General features: G+C 42.1%; 1 protein-coding gene across 1 annotated transcript; it reads right to left on the reverse strand.

Annotated features, from left to right (window-relative positions):
- Nucleotides 1–678: 678 nt before the first annotated feature.
- Nucleotides 679–21,926, reverse strand: PSMD5 (proteasome 26S subunit, non-ATPase 5). The gene is made up of 10 exons (XM_019966838.2): nt 21,684–21,926; nt 14,728–14,872; nt 13,597–13,710; nt 13,040–13,168; nt 11,403–11,512; nt 7,519–7,661; nt 6,581–6,772; nt 4,897–5,006; nt 4,354–4,494; nt 679–1,522 (listed from the first exon to the last, which is right to left on the reverse strand). The coding sequence occupies exons 1-10, from the start codon at nt 21,854–21,856 to the stop codon at nt 1,265–1,267; spliced, it is 1,515 nt and encodes a 504-aa protein (XP_019822397.1). The 5' UTR covers nt 21,857–21,926; the 3' UTR covers nt 679–1,264.
- Nucleotides 21,927–21,938: the final 12 nt, after the last annotated feature.

Genomic DNA, 21,938 nt, shown 5'->3' on the forward strand with positions numbered 1-21,938 from the left:
ACAACAACCATGTACTCTGTTAGTTTCCTAGAGGTGCTAACAGAATGCAACAAACTAGGTGGCTTAAAACAGCAGGAATTTCGTGGTATTAGCAGCAGGAAAATGGCCAGTATGGGAGCGTGGACAAACGGAACTAAGGGACACCAGAGATGGTGGAAGACAGATAACTAATCTGGGACAAGAAAATTCCAGTCACTTGAGAATCATTTTGTAACAGAGCAGGGCTGGTTTATCTATGTCACCATGGCTTGAAAGAAACCTATTTCTACATTCTGAACCATCACACTCCGATAACATATTCACATAAAAACCTCTGGACTGGTGACTGCTTTGCCATTTAGAGAGCAGAACACTATAAAACAGGTGGGAACATTTTTTGTCAATGAAAAACAAGTGCATCCTTTGTTAATCAGCGAGACAGTATCCTGGTTTAGGCAAAGGGAGCCTTCCACTCTGACCCTGGTTATTAGGAGTCAGTTTCCCTCTCTTTGATCAATTCAATATTGACCTGAACCTCATAAATTAAAGGTCTCAACAACGAGGACCACCAATAACTAAGATGATAGTTTGGGGACCTTTCCAGTTTAGCATGTTATCACTCCCTCCCGCCCAAAACCACAACGGAGTAAAATGCATTGATAAACAGCAAAAAGGGCATCAAGGAACACTAGAAACATCTTCAAAAGATGTATTTTTTATTTTTCAAAGGAATAATAGTAACAAAAAATCAAGAGATCTTATTAAAAGAATTTATTCTTAGTATAGGGAACATAATTTTAAGATTGCATATTACTTGTTTTTCAAAGAACATTAAATATCCAAGACTTTGAAAGTAGAATCAGTAGGGAGAAAAGGAACCCTCTCTCCCCCAAAAAAAAACCCGAAAAAAGGTGAGGGGGCAGGGATGAAAAGAATTCAGAAGCAATTTGGTTCCATTTTAGTTAAAGTGAATTTTAAAATAAGACAGAGAGTAAGTCCATGAAATTTCTTTGGGAGGAGAACAAAACTTCCATCTTCTTGCAGAGACTAAGGCAGTAAAAGGAATCTGAGAAACATCTGGTTCAATTATGACTAAGTCTGCCTGCTTTCCTGGTTTTACATTGAGTTTCAACGCGGAAAGACAACAAATGTGGGTGATAAAGTTACATTAGACACTCCATGATAGTTCTGGGGGGCGGGAGCAGCTCTGTTTTGAAGAATACAGATGGAGTCAAATGCCTTAGGAGAAATTTTGGTCAATAAAGGGTCTAGGCTCTGGAAGAAGTCATTCTGCTCCTTCCACTGCTGTTGTGGAAATAGGTTTCACGTAGTACGGACCTTCACTCAGGTAAGTTCTGAGCCTCAAGTAATTTGGGTTCCCAAAGATTTCTGCAATTGTCTTGGAATTGGCAAGTGCTTTCACCAGTTCATACTTAGCATCCTTTGAAGCTTTGTCATGCTCCACGGACCGATCCATCACATACTCTACAAAACCTGGACTGTTAAACATAAGCTTCTGAGCCCAGGGTTGGTTTGCAATGGCCTGAAATGGAAGGGGGAAAAGAACACAATTCCTCTGAGCCTTAAGAAGTTAGGTGTGTTAATGGAATGGCACAAACCTTAGAAAAAAATCTGGTAACACAAACATTAAAAATGTTACTTTTTACCTAAGTAAATTCCTCCTAAAACTCTAACTTAAGAAAATACTCAAAATATTTTTTAAAGTTTTGTATACAAACATGCTCATTACAGTGTGAAAGGTACACTATAAATCCCTTATAGTGGGAAGATGGGTTAGTAAATTATGGTATCTAGCAATAAAAAATTAAAAATTAAGTATATATTAAGAATAATGTTTATAAAGATAGGTAAATCTGTTATATGAAAAAAATAGATCCAAATTACACACATGGCATAATTACAACGATGGAAAAATTAAAGACTAGAGAAGAAAAGACTACCCTAAAGAAACTCATTCACGTGCATAAGAGTGTATTTTTGAGAATGTTCATTGTAGCATCATTTGTGATAGATGCTATCTAAATCTTCATTTACTGGAGAATGACACATTGCGGTTACACAATGAAATGCTGATGACTTTCCAACTGCCTCTTTTAGTACAGACAAATCTTAAAAACAATGCTAAAGAGAAAAAGCAAGTTGCAGAATGATATGAAGAGCATGATAGCATTTGTAAAGTTCAAGAATATTTGAAATACTGTATTTTAAGGATATATGCATAAGCAGTAAAAGTATGAAATCACACACACACTTGTAAACCCTGAACTCATGACAGTGCAAACACTGAGAACGAGAGGCAGCGGAAGTGAGTCAGGCCGCGGCAGCAAGGTGTGACCGTGCGTCTCAACGTATCCCCAATACACAGACAGACTCTAACACCAACGCTGACACCAGCACTGAGACAAAGCACACCAAACAGGTGTGCTGTGTGCTTTAAAAACCTGCTACTTCTCAATCTTTTCCAAATTTAAAAGTAAAGAATAAGCAATTTTTATAATTAAAAATGTTTTTTAAAACCTCACTACTATATTTTAACAAGGAGCAATCAAGTTTACAGCCTGTCTCTTCCCTTCAAAAGGTGCTCCGCAGCCCATCAGCATCAGCATCAGCTGGGAACTTGTTAGAAACTGAGGATCTCAGGCTGTGTCCCAGAGCCGCTGGCTGAGACTCTGCATCACAACAAACCTTTCAGTGTGAGAATCATCAGCCTCTTCAACAATATTTGAGGATAGGGGGGTTTGAAATAAAAACAGCTGCCCCAACCAGTAAATCAAAAATTATTTCTACAACTATGGCTGAATAAGTGAAGCATAAGGTAGAAGACTAGGGGAAAATAAAGCAATAAAGAGACTGGGCTTCCCAGGTGGCTCCATCAATGAAGGAGATGTGGGTTAGATCCCTGGGTGGGGAAGATCCCCTAGAAAAAGAAGTGGCAACCCGCTTCAGTTTTCTGGCCTGGAGAATCCCATGGACAGAGGGGCCTGGCGAGTTACAATCCACGGGGTCACAAAAGAGCCAAACGCGACTTAGGGACTAAAACAAGAATACCAGTGCAAGAGCCAAAGTGCCCATCACAGTGGCTACTAACAAGAGTGAAACAGTCTAAAAACGGCATTCTTGAAGCTGGCAGGTATTCTGTGTTCTTCAAGACGCAGACTGTCTCACATCCTAGAGGACGCCTTCCCTGTCTGGCCGCCACCTCTCCTATTCCTTCCCTCTCCAGGCCAAGCATGCTACCTGAGATGCCATTGATAAGATTACTAAAGGGCGTATTACCACATTTCCACCAGCCCAGGGAACCACAGTAAGTGCTGAAGCTACAAAGTTAAATCAGATATGGTTCCTATTTTTCAATAAACTCTGTTAACAGGTCAACAAATAAACATTTTCAACAAGTGTAATAAATAAAACACAGAGGCATAACCCTCACCACAACTATTACAATTAACTATGTATTTACTGCCCAGGTCCCTCCACAGACAGGGAGCTACACGAAAGGAAGGCCTTGTCTATTTTGTTCACTGTTACATTCCCAGAACCTAACACAGAAGCTCAATAAATATTTGCTGAATAAATTAGGAAATGCAAAGTAGGAAAGTCAGCACTGCTGAAGTCAACCTTATGAGTTTGGGCAAAGCTTGCTGAAAAGATATCTGAGCTAGCCCTTGGAAGAATAAATAGAAGTTAACAAGCAGAGTCAGGGAAGAGTGCTGCCTGCAGAGAATGTGGAGAAGGCGATGGCGCCCACCCCAGCACTCCTGCCTGGAAAACCCGTGGACGGAGGAGCCTGCTGGGCTGCAGTCCATGGGGTCGCTAAGGGTCGGACACGACTGAGTGACTTCACTTTCACTTTTTACTTCATGCATTGGAGAAGGAAATGGCAACCCACTCCAGTGTTCTTGCCTGGAGAATCCCAGGGACGGGGGAGCCTGGTGGGCTGCCGTCTCTGGGGTCGCACAGAGTCGGACACGACTGAAGCGACTTAGCAGCAGCAGCAGCAGAGAACACATGAAGGTCCAGAGATATGATGGGAGCAGTCTCTTTGTCACCAGAGCATCCAGGACCAAAAGGGAATGGCAGGAAATTAGGCTGTGGGAAGACCAGGGCTAGGACAGTAAGGGCTTGCTTGATGGCAGGTAAGGAATCTGGAGTTAATTCTGTGATCCCTGAGCACCCCCAAACATTTGCCACAGCACCTAATAGCTTTCACCGAAACCATCTGTTCACACATTTGTCTCCCTCATTAGTCTGCGCTAACAGCAGGGGGCAGAAACTTATGGGCTTACTGTAAGTACTCAAGTGTTGAAGGAGCAGAGTCCCAGAAGGGCCTCTGGAAAAGAAGAGGCTGCCTACCGTAAACACTTTTAAGGCAGCACAGTGTAGTTCAGGAAAGGGTTGATTACTGATGCCACGGAAGAGCTCCAGTGGGTCCCGAGATAAAGAAGAAAACCAGGACTCTGTCATCCTCAGGAGGTCGTCAGTCTGCTGCTCAGGCTACATGAAACAAAAGGAAAATCTCAAGACATTAGGAAGTGAGGAAACCTGGGTTCAGATCACACCCTGCCATTAACCAGCTGTGTGGTCTCCGCCAAGTCTGGAGCACTCTTCCCCAAACACAGCCCTGACTTCCCCAGATTTGTTTTGGCTTGCTTTTTAATTTTGTTTTGATGGGGTTGATTAAGCAATCTCTAGGGTCCTCTCCAGCTCTAATACTCTATGATTCCACTTTAACTTAAAAAATGTCACTAGTCATATAATGAAGGATATCTTCTTTCAGTAAGAGTGAGAAAGATGGCATTTATTTGGTCGAAATTTAGAGTAAGTTAACTAGTATTATACAGATTCATTCTCCCCCAAATATTCCACTGTCCTTTGTTAATTTCCCAAACCACTTACTGGTAAGTAAAAAAGAGATGACAACGCATCCAAACATCTAATCTTGAGCTCTGTTGAGGCATTCTTTGCTTGATATCCTATTTTCATGAGCAAGCGTTCAAAGCGAGTTCCTGTGAAGAAAAACAAGATACTTTTTATTGTGGTAAAATACATGTAACGTAAAATTTATCACTTTATCCATTTTTAAAAGGATACATTCACATTGTTGTGCAACCATTATCCCACCCACCTCTAGAGCTTTATTATCACCTCAAACTGCACTCATTAAATAACAACTTCCCTTTCCCCGCTGCCCCATGTCCCCTGGTAACCACTATTCCACTTTCTGTCTCTGTGATCTGACTATTCCAGGTACGCTGTGTAAGTGGAATCACACAGAATTTGTCTTTTGTGCTGGCTTATTTCACTCAGCACTGTATCTTCAAGGTTCCCCGTGCTGCAGTAGGTGTCAGAACTGCATTCCTCTTAAAGACTGAATGACTCTCCTTTGGATGTGTATGCACCACGTCTGTTTATTTGCTCATTCATCAGTGCCTTGTTTCTACCCTTTGTGGTTACTGTGAGCAATGCTATTAATGAGCACAGGTGTATCTATTTAAGTCCCTGCTCTCAATTCTTTTGGGTGTATATACCTAGAAGTGGCATCGCTGGGTCATATGGTAATTCCAGGTTTAGTTTTCTGAGGAACCACCATAGTTTCCACAGCAGCTGCACCATTCTATATTCCCACCAGATGTGCACACGCTTCCCATTTTTCACATCCTTGGTATTTTGTCAATACTCATTTTGTTTAAAAAAACAACAATACAATAGCCATCCTAATGGGTGTTAAGTGAACAATGAGATCTCATAATGCAATAAAAGTACAGAGATCTGGGATCAATGGACCTGGATTTGAGTAGCAGCTGCCCCACAATCTGAATGATCTGAAAAACTTTTCTCAACTTCTCTGAGTTTCAGCTACTTTATCTGTAAAATGAGAGTGACAGCAGTGTGTTCTCTGCACTATTGTAGCAGGATTGTATGTTACAGGTACAAGCACCTAGAAAAGGACATATAACATGGATACTAGCTATGAAACACAACAGCACATGTACTAATAATTTTTAACATCTATTTCACAAGGGCTTTAACAGTGTTGTGCATCTTTTGTGTGTGTGGAATTCACAGTACCTGCAAGACACCCAGGGATGTGCCAAGAAAGTATCACTCTTGGCATAAAATCTTGTAACATATTTTTGTTTACCTTCCTTGACATATAAATATTAAACAAACGTGTCTTTTCATTAAATATGAACAACCCTGAGAAATATTAACAGCTGTTATGCTGTTTTTATATATGAGGAAAATGAAGCCGCGAACAGTGAAGTGAGTACGAGAAGCTGAAAAAGCTACGTCAATGTTAGAACTGGGACATAAAGCCAAGTCTTTCTGACTCCAGACTACAGTCTCTGTACCATGAATACTACTTAAGAAGATGTAGAAGGGAAACAGTATTTGATCCAGCCAAGCTAAAAAAAAAATTCAGTAATAATTATGAGACTTTTTAGGGGTTAGTCGCAGGTCATGGTAAGAAGACTGTCCTATAAAAGCAGCTTCTACAACGAACTTAAGCATAGCAGCAAATAATTCTTATTTTTAAAAAAAGAGCGCCTTAAAGAAAACCAAAACAAGTCATACCAACCTGTTTTCTGTAAAACTTGTTTTCCTTCAACATTGGATCCCAGAATTCCAATCGTGTCCACTGCTACACCAATCATGGTGGGGTCTTGACTTTCTGTCATTTCAAAGACCTTTTCCATAAAGATAGGATAACGCTCACAGATCTGTTGAGGACTATCCATTATGGCCAGGTTTCCAAAGAACTTCACAAACCCTGAAGATATTTAGAAGAATGTATTTTAATAGAGAAAGAAGACAACACAGATTGTGGGCCCCACATTTTCTCAGGACAGTAACAACCTTCAGGCCAGAAAGCGGAGAAAGGTTATGGTGCTGTGCTGCCCAGAAATCAGACAGGCCACGAGAAGATACTGAAGGATCTGTGGGGTCCTGACGGAACAGAGACCCAGGGTGTCAGCTGATCTGAGTCTGAACACTGAAGCACTGTCATCGGAAAAAAAGGAGAAGAGAGAACGAGGACCCGTGGAATCAGAGGAAGGCAAGTCTGGAGTCATTTTCAGGAAGAAAATTTTAAACAGAGATGTTCATCAATGAAATAAGCAAGGCTCTCTAAAATAAACCTTCAATTTCTGAACGTGCTCAAGAAAAAGTAACCAACCATGTCCTACAATAGAATGACTAGAACAATTCTATATTAAAGACTTCAACTCAAGCTTTGACAAATCTGTGAAACATACTCTAAATGTCAATCTGGTAGTTTTATTTATGACTCTTTTGGCTGAGGGTCAAGGGAAACATCCTAATGCTCTAAATAGCAACATTTCTAGAAAATCAGAATCAGCAGCATGTGGCTCCCAGAGCAATAAATTCCACTTCATTAAGGGCCCGTGGGCATCATTTAGAGGAAACTGGCTCTAAAGAAAACAATTCTTGGCTTCCCCTGTCAAAGATTAATTCTGAATCAAAACACAGGCTGTCATTTCCACAAGTATTTCTTACCTGGCAAATAGAAGCTAGAGAAAGGGTCTGCATCTGCCCCAACAATTATGTTAGAAATCTGATCAATGACTCCTTCTTGAGCAAGGTACTGTCGTCCATGATGAGTACAGGCCAGCGATGTCACCATTTCTATACAGGTGGCTCTGAAATGCCAAGGTTTTGCATGTGACTGACAGTTTATAAACTGTTTTCATACAGGTTATTTAATTCTTCCCACCAAACGTGAAAGGTCAATGATCCTGGATCTCCTTTTCAGATGAGGACAGAAGGATGAGAAAATTGTAACTTGTCCAGAATCACAATCGTACTGTTTTGCCAAGACAGTTATGACTCAAACCGAGCTCTTCTGATTCAAGGCCCACAGCTGCTGCTTGTTTCCATTATGACACAACCCTCCTCAAAGAGTTTCTAAACCTGTATTTTACTTTGAAATGTCAAACATGACTTTTTTTTAACACAATTACCTCTACCACATATTTAAAAAATAATTCTTTGGTATCATTTAAAGCCTAACCATGAACGAATTTCCTCAATTAACTAAAACAAGTATTTTTATAGCTGATCCTAAGGTATATTAACTGACTACTTGCAAGTTTTTTTCCTATGTCACTAACTCTGATACTAAGTTAAAGAAACTTAACAAAATAATTTCCTTATTGTGAAAGCTCTGAAACAATGTAACTCCAATGCTTTGAGACAGGGTTAACTGAGGACTGGCTTATACATGTGAGTTTAACAAATTCAGTCACGTTTAAAGAACAGAGGACAATCAGAAAATCATTTAAGAAAAGGAAAACAAAGTCTTGTGTACACAAAGGTAACTATAGTACTCTTATAATAGCAAAATATTTGAAACAAACCAAGTGTTTAAGAGTGAGGAGGTACTGGTAAACTGTGGACTATCCAAGGCAACACTTGGCAGATATCAAAGGGGACTCAGGGAGGAGTAGGGAGCTGGGAATAGAGACTGGAATTAACATTTCTCAATATAGAGCCTGTATCAGCCATTGTACTGGTCTCTATGGTTAATTCACTTAATCCTCATTTTCAGAGTTGTCATTGACATTTAATGTTGTAAATGACAACATTTACAGAGTTGTCATCAAGTTCAGTTCAGTTCACTCAGTCGTGTCCGACTCTTTGCGACCCCATGGACTGCAGCACGCCAGGCCTTCCTGTCCATCACCAACTCCTGGAGTCTACCCAAACTCATGTCCATTGAGTCAGTGATGCCATCCAACCATCTCATCCTCTGTCGTCCCCTTCTCCTCCTGCCCTCAATCTTTCCCAGCATCAGTCTTTTCAAATGGGTCAGCTCTTCGCATGAGGCAGCCAAGGTATTGAGTTTCAGCTTCAACATCAGTCCTTCCAATGAACACTCAGGACTGATCTCCTTTAGGATGGACTGGTTGGATCTCCTTGCAGTCCAAGGGACTCTCAAGAGTCTTCTCCAACACCACAGTTCAAAAGCATCAATTCTTCGGTAATCAGCTTTCTTTATAGTCCAACTCTCACATCCATACATGACCACTGGAAAAACCATAGCCTTGACTACTAGACAAACCTTTGTTGACAAAGTAATATCTCTGCTTTTTAATATGCTGTCTAGGTTGTTTATAACTTTTCTTCCAAGGAGTAAGCGTCTTTTAATTTCATGGCTGCAGTCACCATCTGCAGTGATTCTGGAACCCAAACAAAGATTCAGCCACTGTTTCCACTGTTTCCCCATTTATTTGCCATGAAGTGATGGGACCAGATGCCATGATCTTCGTTTTCTGAATGTTGAGCTTTAAGCCAGCTTTTTCACTCTCCTCTTTCACTTTCATCAAGAGGCTCTTTAGTTCTTCTTCACTTTCTGCCATGAGGGTAGTGTCATCTGCATATCTGAGGTTATTGATATTTCTCCCGGCAATCTCGATTCCAGCTTGTGCTTCCTCCAGCCCAGCATTTCTCATGATGCAGTCTGAATATAAGTTAAATAAGCAGGGTGACAATATACAGCCTTGACGTACTCCTTTTCCTATTTGGAACCAATCTGTTGTTCCATGTCCAGTTTTAACTGTTGCTTCCTGACCTGCATACAGGTTTCTCAAGAGTCAGGTCAGGTGGTCTGGTATTCCCATCTCTTTCAGAATTTTTCACAGTTTATTGTGATCCACACAGTCAAAGGCTTTGGCATAGTCAATAAGGCAGAAATAGATATTTTTCTGCAACTCTCTTGCTTTTTCGATGATCCATCAGATGTTGGCAATTTGATCTCTGGTTCCTCTTCCTTTTTTGAAACCAGCTTGTTCTTTGCAAGGAATGATGCTAAGGCTGAAGCTCCAGTACTTTGGCCACCTCATGCAAAGAGTTGACTCAATGGAAAAGACTCTGATGCTGGGAGGGATTGGGGGCAGGAGGAGAAGGGGACAAAAGAGGATGAGATGGCTGGATGGCATCACCGACTTGATGGATGTTGAGTTTGAGTGAACTCCGGGAGTTGGTGGTGGACAGGGAGGCCTGGCGTGCTGCAATTCATGGGGTCGCAAAGAGTCGGACATGACTGAGCGACTGAACTGAACATCTGGAAGTTCATAGTTCACGTATTGCTGAAGCCTGGCTTGGAGAATTTTTGGGCATTACTTTGCTAGCGTGTGAGATGAGTGCAATTGTGCGGTAGTTTGAGCATTCTTTGGCATTGCCTTTCTTTGGGATTGGAATGAAAACTGACCTTTTCCAGTCCTGTGGCCACTGCTGAGTTTTCCAAATTTGCTGGCATACATGTTGTTGTCATCAAGGAGATGAGGAAAACTCAGGTCCAGAAAGGTTACAATAATCTAAGGTCGAACAGCTACTAAGTAGTAGAGATGCATGCAAACCAAGTCTCTCCCTCATTTTTAAGAGTCCCAAGTTTTATTCTGTCATGCTGTAGTGCTATTACTTAACAATATCAAAACATATGCGTGTCGGGAATTCTCTGTTAGTCCAGTAGTTACGAGTCAGCACTTTCACAGCCTAGGGCCTGGGTTCAATCCCTGGTCAGGTAACTGAGATTCCACGAGCTGCACAGCATGGCCAAAAGAGGCAAACAAACAAAGAAAATATATAGACATGCACATGGAGTCCCTGGTGGCCCAGACAGTAAAGAATCTACCTGCAATGCAAAAAATCTGGGTTCGATCCCTGGGTCGGGAAGATCCCTGGAGAAAGATGTGGCTACCCACTCCAATATTCTTGTCTGGAGAATTCAATGGACAGAGAAGCCTAGTGGACTATAGTCCATGGGGTTACCAAGAATCAGACACAACTGAGTGACTTTCACTTTACTTTCCCTGGTGGTACGGTGGTTAAGAATTCACCCATCAATGCAGGAGACTCAGGTTCAGTCCCTGGATCGGGAAGATCCCATGGAGAAGGAAATGGCAACCCACGCCAGTGTTCTTGCCTGGGAAATTCCATGGACAGAGGAGCCTGGAAGGCTATAGTCCATGGGGTCACAAAAGAGTGGGACACAACTTAGTGACTGAACCACCATATATGCGTGCATGCTCGTGCACACACACACACACACACACACCCATGTGCATGCTAACATGTTAAGCAATACAAAATGACAGTTGCCATGTGGTTGGCACCTTCTAAAGCGCACACAGGCCTAAGGACAGGGAACAGTCATTCAAAAGGAGCTAAACTGTCATGAACGGCTTTGCTAAGTTCCAGTATGTTGTGATTGCGTAAGGTCAGCCGTGTTCTAAACGCCCCTCCTTCAGGACATACATCAGTCAGGAGACTGCAACCTGAGCATAGGATCCAGGCAGGGGAGGTCATGCTAAGTCCTGAGGTTGTCTCCTGGCCCTCCAGAAGAGGACATTCTGCTTTAAGAACTTCCTCCATCAACATACCTGACCAGCACATCCTCACCAGTCAGTTCTCGGAGGAGCTGGGTTACCAACCCACTGGTGGTACAGCAGTTCAGAGACTCTGGTGACACAGAAGAGATCTCCACAATCAGCTGAGAGAAAGAACAGAAAAGGCAGAAAGGTGAAAAGAGCACCAAACTTGTTTGTTAGATGGCATTTAAGTTAAATGCAGGGCTAGGAAGTATATTATACACTGGCACAAATTACATCTATACTTAATACAACTGAATTTTTAAAAATCCGTAATTTGTCTCCACAAGTAGGACAACTTTGTTGAACTCATAAGAAATTACTCTGGCACAGAAACACTCCATATACCTGGGCATATCTTGACTTTTTCAAAAAGAAACCATTAATTGGGACAAAAGCCCCTGTCGGCAACAACAAACAGATTGTAAAAATCATTCATTCGTTCATGTATTCTATCCGTCAGTAATTCCCTTACTCATTCAATAAGCATGTTCTGAGCGCTCAGCGAGAGATCTAGGACACCAAGGGTTTTAAGCAGAGGAACGACAGAATCGGATTTCGACTTTTAAAAGGTCATTCTGACTATACGTGGCAACAGACTAGCAGTGACAAAACAAACCGGCAGACCTGTTTGGGTGAAAATCCAGTGCTCCAGGTGACAGACACTGAGAGCTTAAGACCGGGGCTGTGGCAGCTACACCAACGAAGAGAAGTGCATGGGTTTGACTAAAACTGACGCAGTGTGATGACTGAATGGATATGTGGTATGGAGGAGATGGCCTCAGAGAATGAGCTGGAGGTCCAACATCCAGCTGTGTGGACTGTGAGACAGGGTCGATTTGTTGCTGCTGTGTCTCTGAGGTGAATGGACAGAATCAGGGCTTTGTTTTGAACATGGGCACAGCCTAGCTTGCCTTCACAAACCCCAACAATTAAAAGTTCAATAGAGGTTAAGGACTCAGGACACCAAGAAGAAATGGCTATATAAAAAGAAGGAAAACTAAGATTCTTACCTGTTAAGACATGCAAAGACTGTTCTGAAGAGGGAGTTAGACTATAGAAGGTTCATTTTGAATACACAGTCTACTAACTGAATGGTCTTGGGTAAATGACTCCATTAATAGCGAGATTAATGATAATGAAGTATAGAGTTTACTGTGAGAATTGAAGACAATATAGATGAGAGGATTTAGCACACTGCTCAGTGCAAAGCTTCTTCTTATTACCACTAGTACACTAATTTTTTCAAAGTGTAATTTCAAAGGTATCTCCTCTATCACATCAATAGTACTTAGTGAAAGTGAAAGATGCTCAGTCGTGTTCGACTCTTTGTGACCCATGGACTATACAGTCCATGGAATTCTCCAGGCCAGAATACTGGAGTGGGTAGCCTTTCCCTTCTCCAGGGGATCTTCCCAACCCAGGGATAGAACCCAGGTCTCCAACATTGCAGGCGATGTAAATATTTTTTATGTGACTGTCTCACACACTAGGCTGGGAGTTCACCTCTACATTGCTAGCGCCCAGTATAGGACCTAACACAGACTATAGACTCAATAAATACATATCAAATGAGCCACCTTGCCTTTTTATGTCAGCCCTACCACATTCTGAACTACAGGCACCAGAGAGTGTGCTTTTAGTCTTACCTCATACACTCTATACCGAACAATGTCATTTGTTTTCATGACACTTTTCAAATCATCCAGCAGATTACTTTCAAATAAAGCCTCCAATCCAGCTTGGGTCAGTGATATTCTTGACAGGGATTTAATGGCCTTATAAGGAAAGAAAATATCTCTTAAGTAGTCAAAATGCCAAACTGTATTTTCTACTTCCTAAGATTGAAGTGAAAATTAGTGTATGGAATGCACCTTATCCAAGGAGCATTCACTACATTTTACGTATAATTACTTATCATTGGAAAAGATACACTGTATTTTCAATAGAAAATAGAAACAGTTTCTTGTCAAGCAACCCAAATAACTTATGTAAGCTCTCTGATGGATAATTTAGACATGTGTATTCTAGAAATAAAAGGGGTTTACTAGCTTTTTTTTTTTTTTGACAACCATTTATTTATTTGATCCCATCGATACGAGGTTGCAAATTCAGTTACACAAATCATTAATTCTAAACCTTCACCTCTCAATCCAGAAGGCCTTTCTGTTTTTTAGGACATCGTCACTGCATGTAGCTGACTCACCGTTTTAGCTACTGACAGATTCTCTCCACCAATACAATAAACAATTTGTTTCAGTAATTCAGCATTATTTAGAATCTCAGTAACAGCATCAGAATTTTCAACAATCCTTCCAACCTGAAAGGAAAAAAACAATCAGAAATACTCTTCCAAGGCTGGGCAACATGGAAACACATGACAGTCAAATTTCCTTAGTGTACAGTTATTTTAGGAGTTACTGACTATAGCCATGAGTCATTAAAAATTCCAAATGACTCAGATTCATTAAAGTCAAACACACAGATGGCACAGTCACATCTTTGAAAGAAAAAAGCAAAACAGGCGAGTTGAGGTTTGAGACGCCTCAGTGAGTGAACACAGTACAAATCCGAGTTCTGTCGGCTTTCAGTGGTTAATCGAGAGAGCAGATTAAATAACTTCTTTGAGCCTAACTTTTTGTCTGTCAAATAGGAATGCAACACTTAGCTGCAGGATCATAATAAGGATTAAATGAAACTTAAATAGGTAAAGCCAGAGTGTCTGCAAGGAAATGGTTAATGGGTAACTTGATACCTTCCCCTTTTCCTGAATAAATACTTTAGAGGAAAAAAGAACAAACAGTAACTGAACATCTCTTGGATAACTAACTGCTCAGCTTCTGTCCCTTCACGATAATCCTCAGCAGCAGCTCTTCACCCAAACGGCAGCAAGTTTGGTTACTAGGCTGGTAAGAGTTACTGTCAGTTTGTTGGAATAGTGACCTTTATAATAGTACTTCATTCATGCCACTGTAGTAAGACTTACCATGGCAATCTTTTTTTTAAGACTTGGGGCTCCTTGGAGGAGAGAAACAGGCTTTATTTAATAGCTTTTGTATCAGGCATTTTACCATATACTAACATCTTATGGTAAAACGTCTGACAAAAGCAACTCCATATTTGACGAAAAACTGATTCAGATGGTGCTTACTGGAACCTCTTCAGCTTGCATTCCCCATTTATAATCAGCTACACACACTAGACTAGACAATTCTTACAGACAGAGAGAGCATGCATTTTCTTCACCTCTCTGCCTCTGGCACCCAGCACAGAGCCTGGCCCAGGGCAGATGGTCACTAAATGTTGATTCCATTACGTGCTAGTGAAATATTCATACCTGGGACAGAGTGAGGATTTTTACAGAATCATTAGGGTGAGTCAGTCCTCTCTGCAGGTCAACCCTGAGGTTCCGGGCCACATGAACGGGCTCCAAAGCTTGCAGCAATCTCTCCAGAATGGATACACACAAAGTAGTCTGTTCCCTAAAGGAGACACCATAGATCTCATCAGTTCCTGTCCTACCAGGTAGGAAGTAACAACCTCATGCTAAAGGAAATCAGTCCTGAATATTCATTGGAAGGACTGATGCTGAAGCTCCAATCCTTTGGCCACCTGATGTGAAGACCTGACTCACTGGAAAACACCCTGATGCTGGGAAAGATTGCAGGTAGGAGAAGGGGATGACAGAGGATGAGATAGTTGGATGGAATTACCGACTCAATAGACATGAGTTTGAGCAAGCTGCGGGAGTTGGTGATGGACAGGGAAGCCTGGTGTGCTGCAGTCCATGGGGTCGCAAAGAGTCGGACACGACTGAGCGACTGAACTGAACAACCTTAATATCTGACACCACGCTTAATAAGGCTCTCCTCCGCACAGAGACAAGACCACTTCTACTAATTTATTCAACATTTACTAAGTATCTATTATGTACTATGTTTGTGCTAGGGATATATCAGATCAGATCAGATCAGTCGCTCAGTCGTGTCCGACTCTTTGCGACCCCATGAATCACAGCACGCCAGGCCTCCCTGTCCCTCACCAGTGAACTCCCGGAGTTCACTGAGACTCACATCCATCAAGTCAGTGATGCCATCCAGCCATCTCATCCTCTATCGTCCCCTTCTCCTCTTGCCCCCAATCCCTCCCAGCATCAGAGTCTTTTCCAATGAGTCAACCCTTTGCATGAGGTGGCCAAAGTACTGGAGTTTCAGCTTTAGCATCATTCCCTCCAAAGAAATCCCAGGGCTGATCTCCTTCAGAATGGACTGGTTGGATCTCCTTGCAGTCCAAGGGACTCTCAAGAGTCTTCTCCAACACCACAGTTCAAAAGCATCAATTCTTTGGCGCTCAGCCTTCTTCACAGTCCAACTCTCACATCCATACATGACCACAGGAAAAACCATAGCCTTGACTAGACGGACCTTTGTTGGCAAAGTAATGTCTCTGCTTTTGAATATGCTATCTAAGTTGGTCATAACTTTCCTTCCAAGGAGGAAGCGTCTTTTAATTTCATGGCTGCAGTCACCATCTGCAGTGATTTTGGAGCCCAGAAAAATAAAGTCTGATACTGTTTCCACTGTTTCCCCATCTATTTCCCATGAAGTGATGGGACCGGATGCCATTATCTTCGTTTTCTGAATGTTGAGCTTTAAGCCAACTTTTTCACTCTCTACTTTCACTTTCATCAAGAGGCTTTTTAGTTCCTCTTCACTTTCTGCCATAAGGGATATATATATACTCTCTAAGGCTAAGATATATTCTCTGATCTCAAGGAGATCATTTAATGGAAGACACAGAAAAATAGGCAACTATAATCCAGGTAGATAAAGGCTAAAGGTTAGGGCTGGAAGCTGAGGGAGCTCAGCAAAGAAGATGGGGTTCAGGGAAGACCTCCCAGAGGGTAACACCTAAATGAAACTTAAGAAAACATGGGAGTTATCTAAGAGAAGTGTTCCAGGCAAAGGGGGTGTGAGCACAAAGGAACACACAAAGGAATGAGACAGTGTTATGCATTCAAGGAACCACAGGTCACTTGGTATGATGGGGTGGGAGAGAAGTGGGGAGAAGGATGAATGACAAAAAGTGAAACAGGAAAGATGCACAGAAGCTGGGCTCTGATAGGTCTTTCACGTGCTGCTATGGAATTTAGCCTTTTCCTAGAAAGCAACGGAAAGCCATTAAGTGGTTTTAAGGCAGAGAAGGAACACAATGAGATCTGACTTGTAGAAATCACTGCATCAGTTTTAGAGAAAAACTTTCAGTTAGAAGTTATTTGATGGTGAGAGGTGATAAAGGAGCAAAAACGAGGAAGTAACAGTGAGAAAGGAGAAGAGGGAAAAGATTCAAGAGCTATTAAGGAGGCAAATTAAGCAGAACTTGATGACCACCAGATGCAGATAGAGGTGTTTCACGAGTAATTTCCTTGTCTCTTAATAGGCCGTACAAATAAATGGGCACTCATATACTATTAACAGGAGTATACAGTTAAACTGTGCCTGTGTAAAAGGGAATTAAGCAATATAGTAATACACGGCTCCACAGATGGCACAGAATCTGCCTGCCAATGCATGGGACACAAGAGACACGGGTTCAGTCCCCGGGTTGGGAAGATCCCCTGGAGAAGGAAAAGGCGACCTGCTCCAATTTTTTTGCCTGGAAAATTCCACGGACAGGGGAGCCTAGAGGGCTAGAGTCCTTGGGGTCGCAAAGAGTCAGACATGACTGAGCACAGCAACACACAGCAATTCAAAGCAAATGAACATATCCTTTCAACTTGGTGACTGCACTTTGCACAATCAAGCCCAAGAGAGTAGGTAATTTTTTTATTCTCAAGATAAGTCAAAACGTATGTCCACACAAAAACCGTACACCAATGTTCATAGACCCTGCTTGCCAGGGGCTGGAGGAGGGATATGAGGGGGAAATAGAGTGATTGCCAATGGCTACAGGTTTCTATGATTAAGCCTCTGACTGTGTGGATCACATAAGAATGGAAAATTCTTAGAGAGATGGGACTACCAGAGCACCTTACCTGTGGTCAGTTAGAACCGGACATGGAACAACCGACTCGTTCAAAACTGGGAAAGGAGTATGACAAGGCTGTATACTGTCACTCTGCTTATTTAACTTATATGCAGAGTTCAGTTCAGTTGCTCAGTTGTGTCTGACTCTTTGGGACCCCATGGACTGCAGCACACTAGGCTTCCCTGTCCATCACCAACTCCCGGAGCTTTCTCAAACTCATGTCCATTGAGTCCGTGATGTCATCCAACCACCTCATCCTCTGTTGTCCCCTTTTCCTCATGCCTTCAATCTTTCCCAGCATCAGGATCTTTTTCGATGAGTCAGTTCTTTGCATAAGGTGGCCAAAGTATTAGAGTTTCAGCTTCAGCATCAGTTCTTCCAATGAATATTCAGGACTGATTTCCTTTAGGACAGACTGGTTGGATCTGCTTGCAGTCCAAGGGACTCTCAAGAGTCTTCTCCAACACCACAGTTCAAAAGCATCAATTCTTCGGTGCTCAGGTTTCTTTGTAGTCCAACTCTCACATCCATACATGACCACTGGAAAAACCATGGCCTTGACTAGATGGACCTTTGTTGGCAAAGTAATGTCTCTGCTTTTGAATATGCTATCTAGGTTGGTCATAACTTTCCTTCCAAGGAGTAAGCATCTTTTAATTTCATGGCTACAGTCACCATCTGCAGTGATTTTGGAGCCCCCAAAAATAGTCTGTCACTATTTGCATTGTTTCCCCATTATTTGCCATGAAGTGATGGGACCGGATGCCATGATCTTAGTTTTCTGAATGCTGAGCTTTAAGTCAGCTTTTTCACTCTCCTCTCTCACTTTCATCAATAGGCTCTTTAGTTCCTCTTTGCTTTCTGCCATAAGGGTGGTGTCATCTGCATATTAAGGTTATTGATATTTCTCCCAGCAATCTTGATTCCAGCTTATGCTTCTTCCAGCCCAGCGTTTCTCATGATGTACTCTGCATATAAGTTAAAAAAGCAGGGTGACAATATACAGCCTTGACGTACTCCTTTTCCTATTTGGAACCAGTCTGTTGTTCCATGTCCAGTTTTAACTGTTGCTTCCTGACCTGCATATAGATTTCTCAGGAGGCAGGTCAGGTGGTCTGGTATTCCCATCTCTTGAAGAATTTTCCACAGTTTGTTTTGATCCACACAGTCAAAGGCTTTGGCATAGTCAATAAGGCAGAAGTAGATGTTTTTCTGGAACTCTCTTGCTTTTTCAATGATCCAGCAGATGTTTGCAATTTGATCTCTGGTTCCTCTGTCTTTTCTAAATGCAGCTTGAACATCTGGAAGTTCATGGTTCATGTACTGTTGAAGCCTGGCTTAGAGAATTTTGAGCATTACTTTGATAGAGTATGAGATGAGTACATGCAGAGTATATCATGAGGAATGCCTGGCTGGATGAAGCACCAGCTGGAATCAAGATTGATGGGAGAAATATCAATAATCTCAGATATACAGATGACACTACCCTTATGGCAGAAAGTGAAAAGGAACTAAAAAACCTGTTGATGAAAATGAAAGAGGAGAGTGAAAAGGTTGGCTTAAAACTCAACATTAAAAAAACTAAGATCATGGCATCCGGTCCCATCACTTCCTGGCAAATAGAGGGGGAACAATGGAAACAGTGACAGACTTTATTTTCTTGGGCTCCAAAATCACTGCAGATGGTGACTGCAGCCATGAAATTAAAAGACGCTTGCTCCTTGGAAGAAAAGCTATGACAAACCTAGACAGCATATTAAAAATCAGAGACATTAGTTTGCCGACAAAAGTCGATCTGATCAAAGCTATGGTTTTTCTAGCAGTCATGTATGAATGTGAGAGTTGGACTATAAAAAAAGCTGAACACGGAAGAACTGATGCTTTTGATGTGTGGTGTTGGAGAATACTCTTGAGAGTTCCGTGGACTGCAAGGAGATCCAACCAGTCCATCCTAAAGGAAATGAGTCCTAAATATTCATTGGAAGGACTGATGCTGAAGCTGCACTCTTTTGGCTATCTGATATGAAGAACTGACTCACTGGAAAAGACCCTGTTAATGGGAAAGATTGAAAGTGGGAGAAGGGGACAACAGAGGATGAGATGGTTGGATGGCATCACCAACTCAATGGACATGAGTCTGAGCAAGCCCCGGGAGTTGGTGATGGACAGGGAAGCCTAGTGTGCTGCAGTCCATGGGTCAGACATGACTGAGCAACTGAACTGAACTGAGAAAAGATCCTGAAGCAATATATAGCCCAGAGAAACAGAAAAATATCTAGAGATTGCCAAGTCAATATACAGAGAATTATTCCCACCAGTTGCACTTGGTATCTACTACCCAATTTCCAGTGACACTGTTTTCTACAGTACTGTTCCTTCCAGCAAACTACCTTCCCCGAAGACCTTATTCTTCAAACTCCACTTCATTTCAGTCCCATTTGCATTCCTGGTGTTAACTTACAGTGTGACCAGTGAAAGTCTCTTCATCTATGATATAAAGTGGCTGGACTAGTTGGGCTGTCTAAAATTTATGCATCTTTTATTTGGCACATATCATATTATGTGCTGCACCCTAGGAGGGATGCAGAGATGAACAAAATATGGGCCCTGTCGTCAAAGAATTTACAAACTAGAATGAAACACATATGGAATTACAACATAAGGCAAAAATATCAAGTATCCTTAAGAGAAATAATCATAATGTCCTTAAGGAGATCTGAGGTCTGTCACTATAACTGGAGTGACCAAGAAAGACTTTTTGGAGGGGAAGGCACTTCATCTGGGCCCTAAAAGATGGACAGATTTGGAGAGAAGGAAAGAAGGTATTTCCGTTAGTACGACTGGCATAAACAAAGTTAGAAAAGTGCCAAGTCATGCTTAAGGAAACGTAATTAGCGCCACACGGTAGCTGCAGCAGGTGAAATATGTGTAGAGTGGAGAAAAGTGATGAGGCTGGAAAAGCAGGGTGAAAATAAACTGTAGGGGTCCAGATGCAAGACTGACAAGTCCTACTTTTACACCAAAGGCACTGGGAAACCATGGAAAAGCTGGGAGTCAAACAACCTGAGAAGTTCACCGTGGTTGCAACATTGGAAGAACACACCAGAGAAGTAAACTCAGGGATACTGAGAAACCAAACTAAGGCAACAGGTCTAGCAAGAGGGAGAACACGAGGGCCTGAAATAAAACGGACATATAAGAGGGATTTAATAAGCAGGTCTAAATAATGTTGACTAACAGAATTAATGGAAGCATAACACAAATGAAAAAGAGAGACCTCTTAGAAGGTCAGAGCCAAAAAAGTCCTCTGAAATCATCCAGTCTTGACTCAGTGATTCATTCTTTTTTCAAGAAAGAAGGTCACTTTTAAATTTCTGGATCACAAACATTTTAAGTCTTTTAGGTTATCAGATGATCAAATACAAAGCATTTAAAAATCAAATACTACAGATGTACATAAAATTAAAAGTAAAATGCCTTCCTACCACGCTAAGTTCCATTTCCATATTAATAGCTTCTGATGTACCTTTCAGATATTTCTAATGTTACACTGGCCAGTGTTCATGTGGGTGTGAGAGGGTTGTAATTCTTTTTTAAAAATTACATATAATGGATTTATAAACTCCAACAATTTTTTCATTCAGCAATATATATTAGGGATCTATGTCCATGTATATAGAGAGATAGATGTATCTACTCAATTTTTCTAACAGCTGCATACTGTTCCATGTCATATGTCATAATTTAAGAATCTCCTTTTAATAAATATTCAGGTTGTTCCTAGTTGTTTGCTTTTTGCTGTCAACTTCTGTTGTGAATAAACCTGTAGATACAGTACATTTTGTGTGTGAGTATACCTGCACGTTAATTTCTGTAACAAGAATTACTGGATCAAGGGTACGTGAATTTAAAATATCGACAGAGCCTACCAAGCCGCCAGGATAGGACCTCTGCTAAAGAGGAGAGAAAAAGTCAAGGACTTGGATACGCGTTGGAGGAGCCCTCCCTATAGATAGGCACCCTGCCTTTCGCCTCCTATTTCAAGGATGAAGGCAGCGAGTCCAAACGACGGTCAGGGGCACACCTCAGAGCCTGGACTTGAACCCCGTCTCTTGCCTCTCAGCGCTGGATCCTTCCTCTCTGAAATTTCATCTATTTTCAGCCTTCACTGAGACTGGGAAAAGCCTCCCCCGTCACCACCCCCCATCCCCGGCTCCATACTTAGGGGTGTCATTCTCCCCCGCTCAAGCTGCAGGGTCCTCTCACCGATGGTTCTCGTTGAGGAGGGAGAAGAGCGGACCAAGGCGCAGTTCCGCCGCTTGTTCGCGGAGCTCGCTGAGCGGCACCGACTGCAGCAGCGACTGTAGAGCGCGCAGCTCCTCCAGCGGCGCCTCCAGCCGCGAAACCTCCCTCAGCAGCGCCAGCGCCTGGGCCGCCATGATGCCCCCTCCCGCCAGGGTTCTCCAGTCAGCCCGCCCCGCTCCTGGTTCGCGGGGCGCTTCTTCGAGCCTCGCGAGATCT

This window comes from Bos indicus, chromosome 8 (genome assembly GCF_029378745.1).
Source record: "Bos indicus isolate NIAB-ARS_2022 breed Sahiwal x Tharparkar chromosome 8, NIAB-ARS_B.indTharparkar_mat_pri_1.0, whole genome shotgun sequence".
Lineage (NCBI taxonomy): Eukaryota > Metazoa > Chordata > Mammalia > Artiodactyla > Bovidae > Bos > Bos indicus.

What these genes read in the sequence shown, in the direction of transcription:
- PSMD5 (XM_019966838.2), bottom strand. Translation starts at nt 21,856, where the DNA reads ATGGCGGCCCAGGCGCTGGCGCTGCTGAGGGAGGTTTCGCGGCTGGAG. An exon ending in TTCGGTATAGAGTGTATGAG is followed by an intron (nt 11,513 to 13,039) that starts GTAAGACTAAAA and finishes TCTTTCTCTCAG; the next exon opens with CTGATTGTGGAGATCTCTTC. An exon ending in GGTGAGGATGTGCTGGTCAG is followed by an intron (nt 7,662 to 11,402) that starts GTATGTTGATGG and finishes TTGGCATTTCAG; the next exon opens with AGCCACCTGTATAGAAATGG.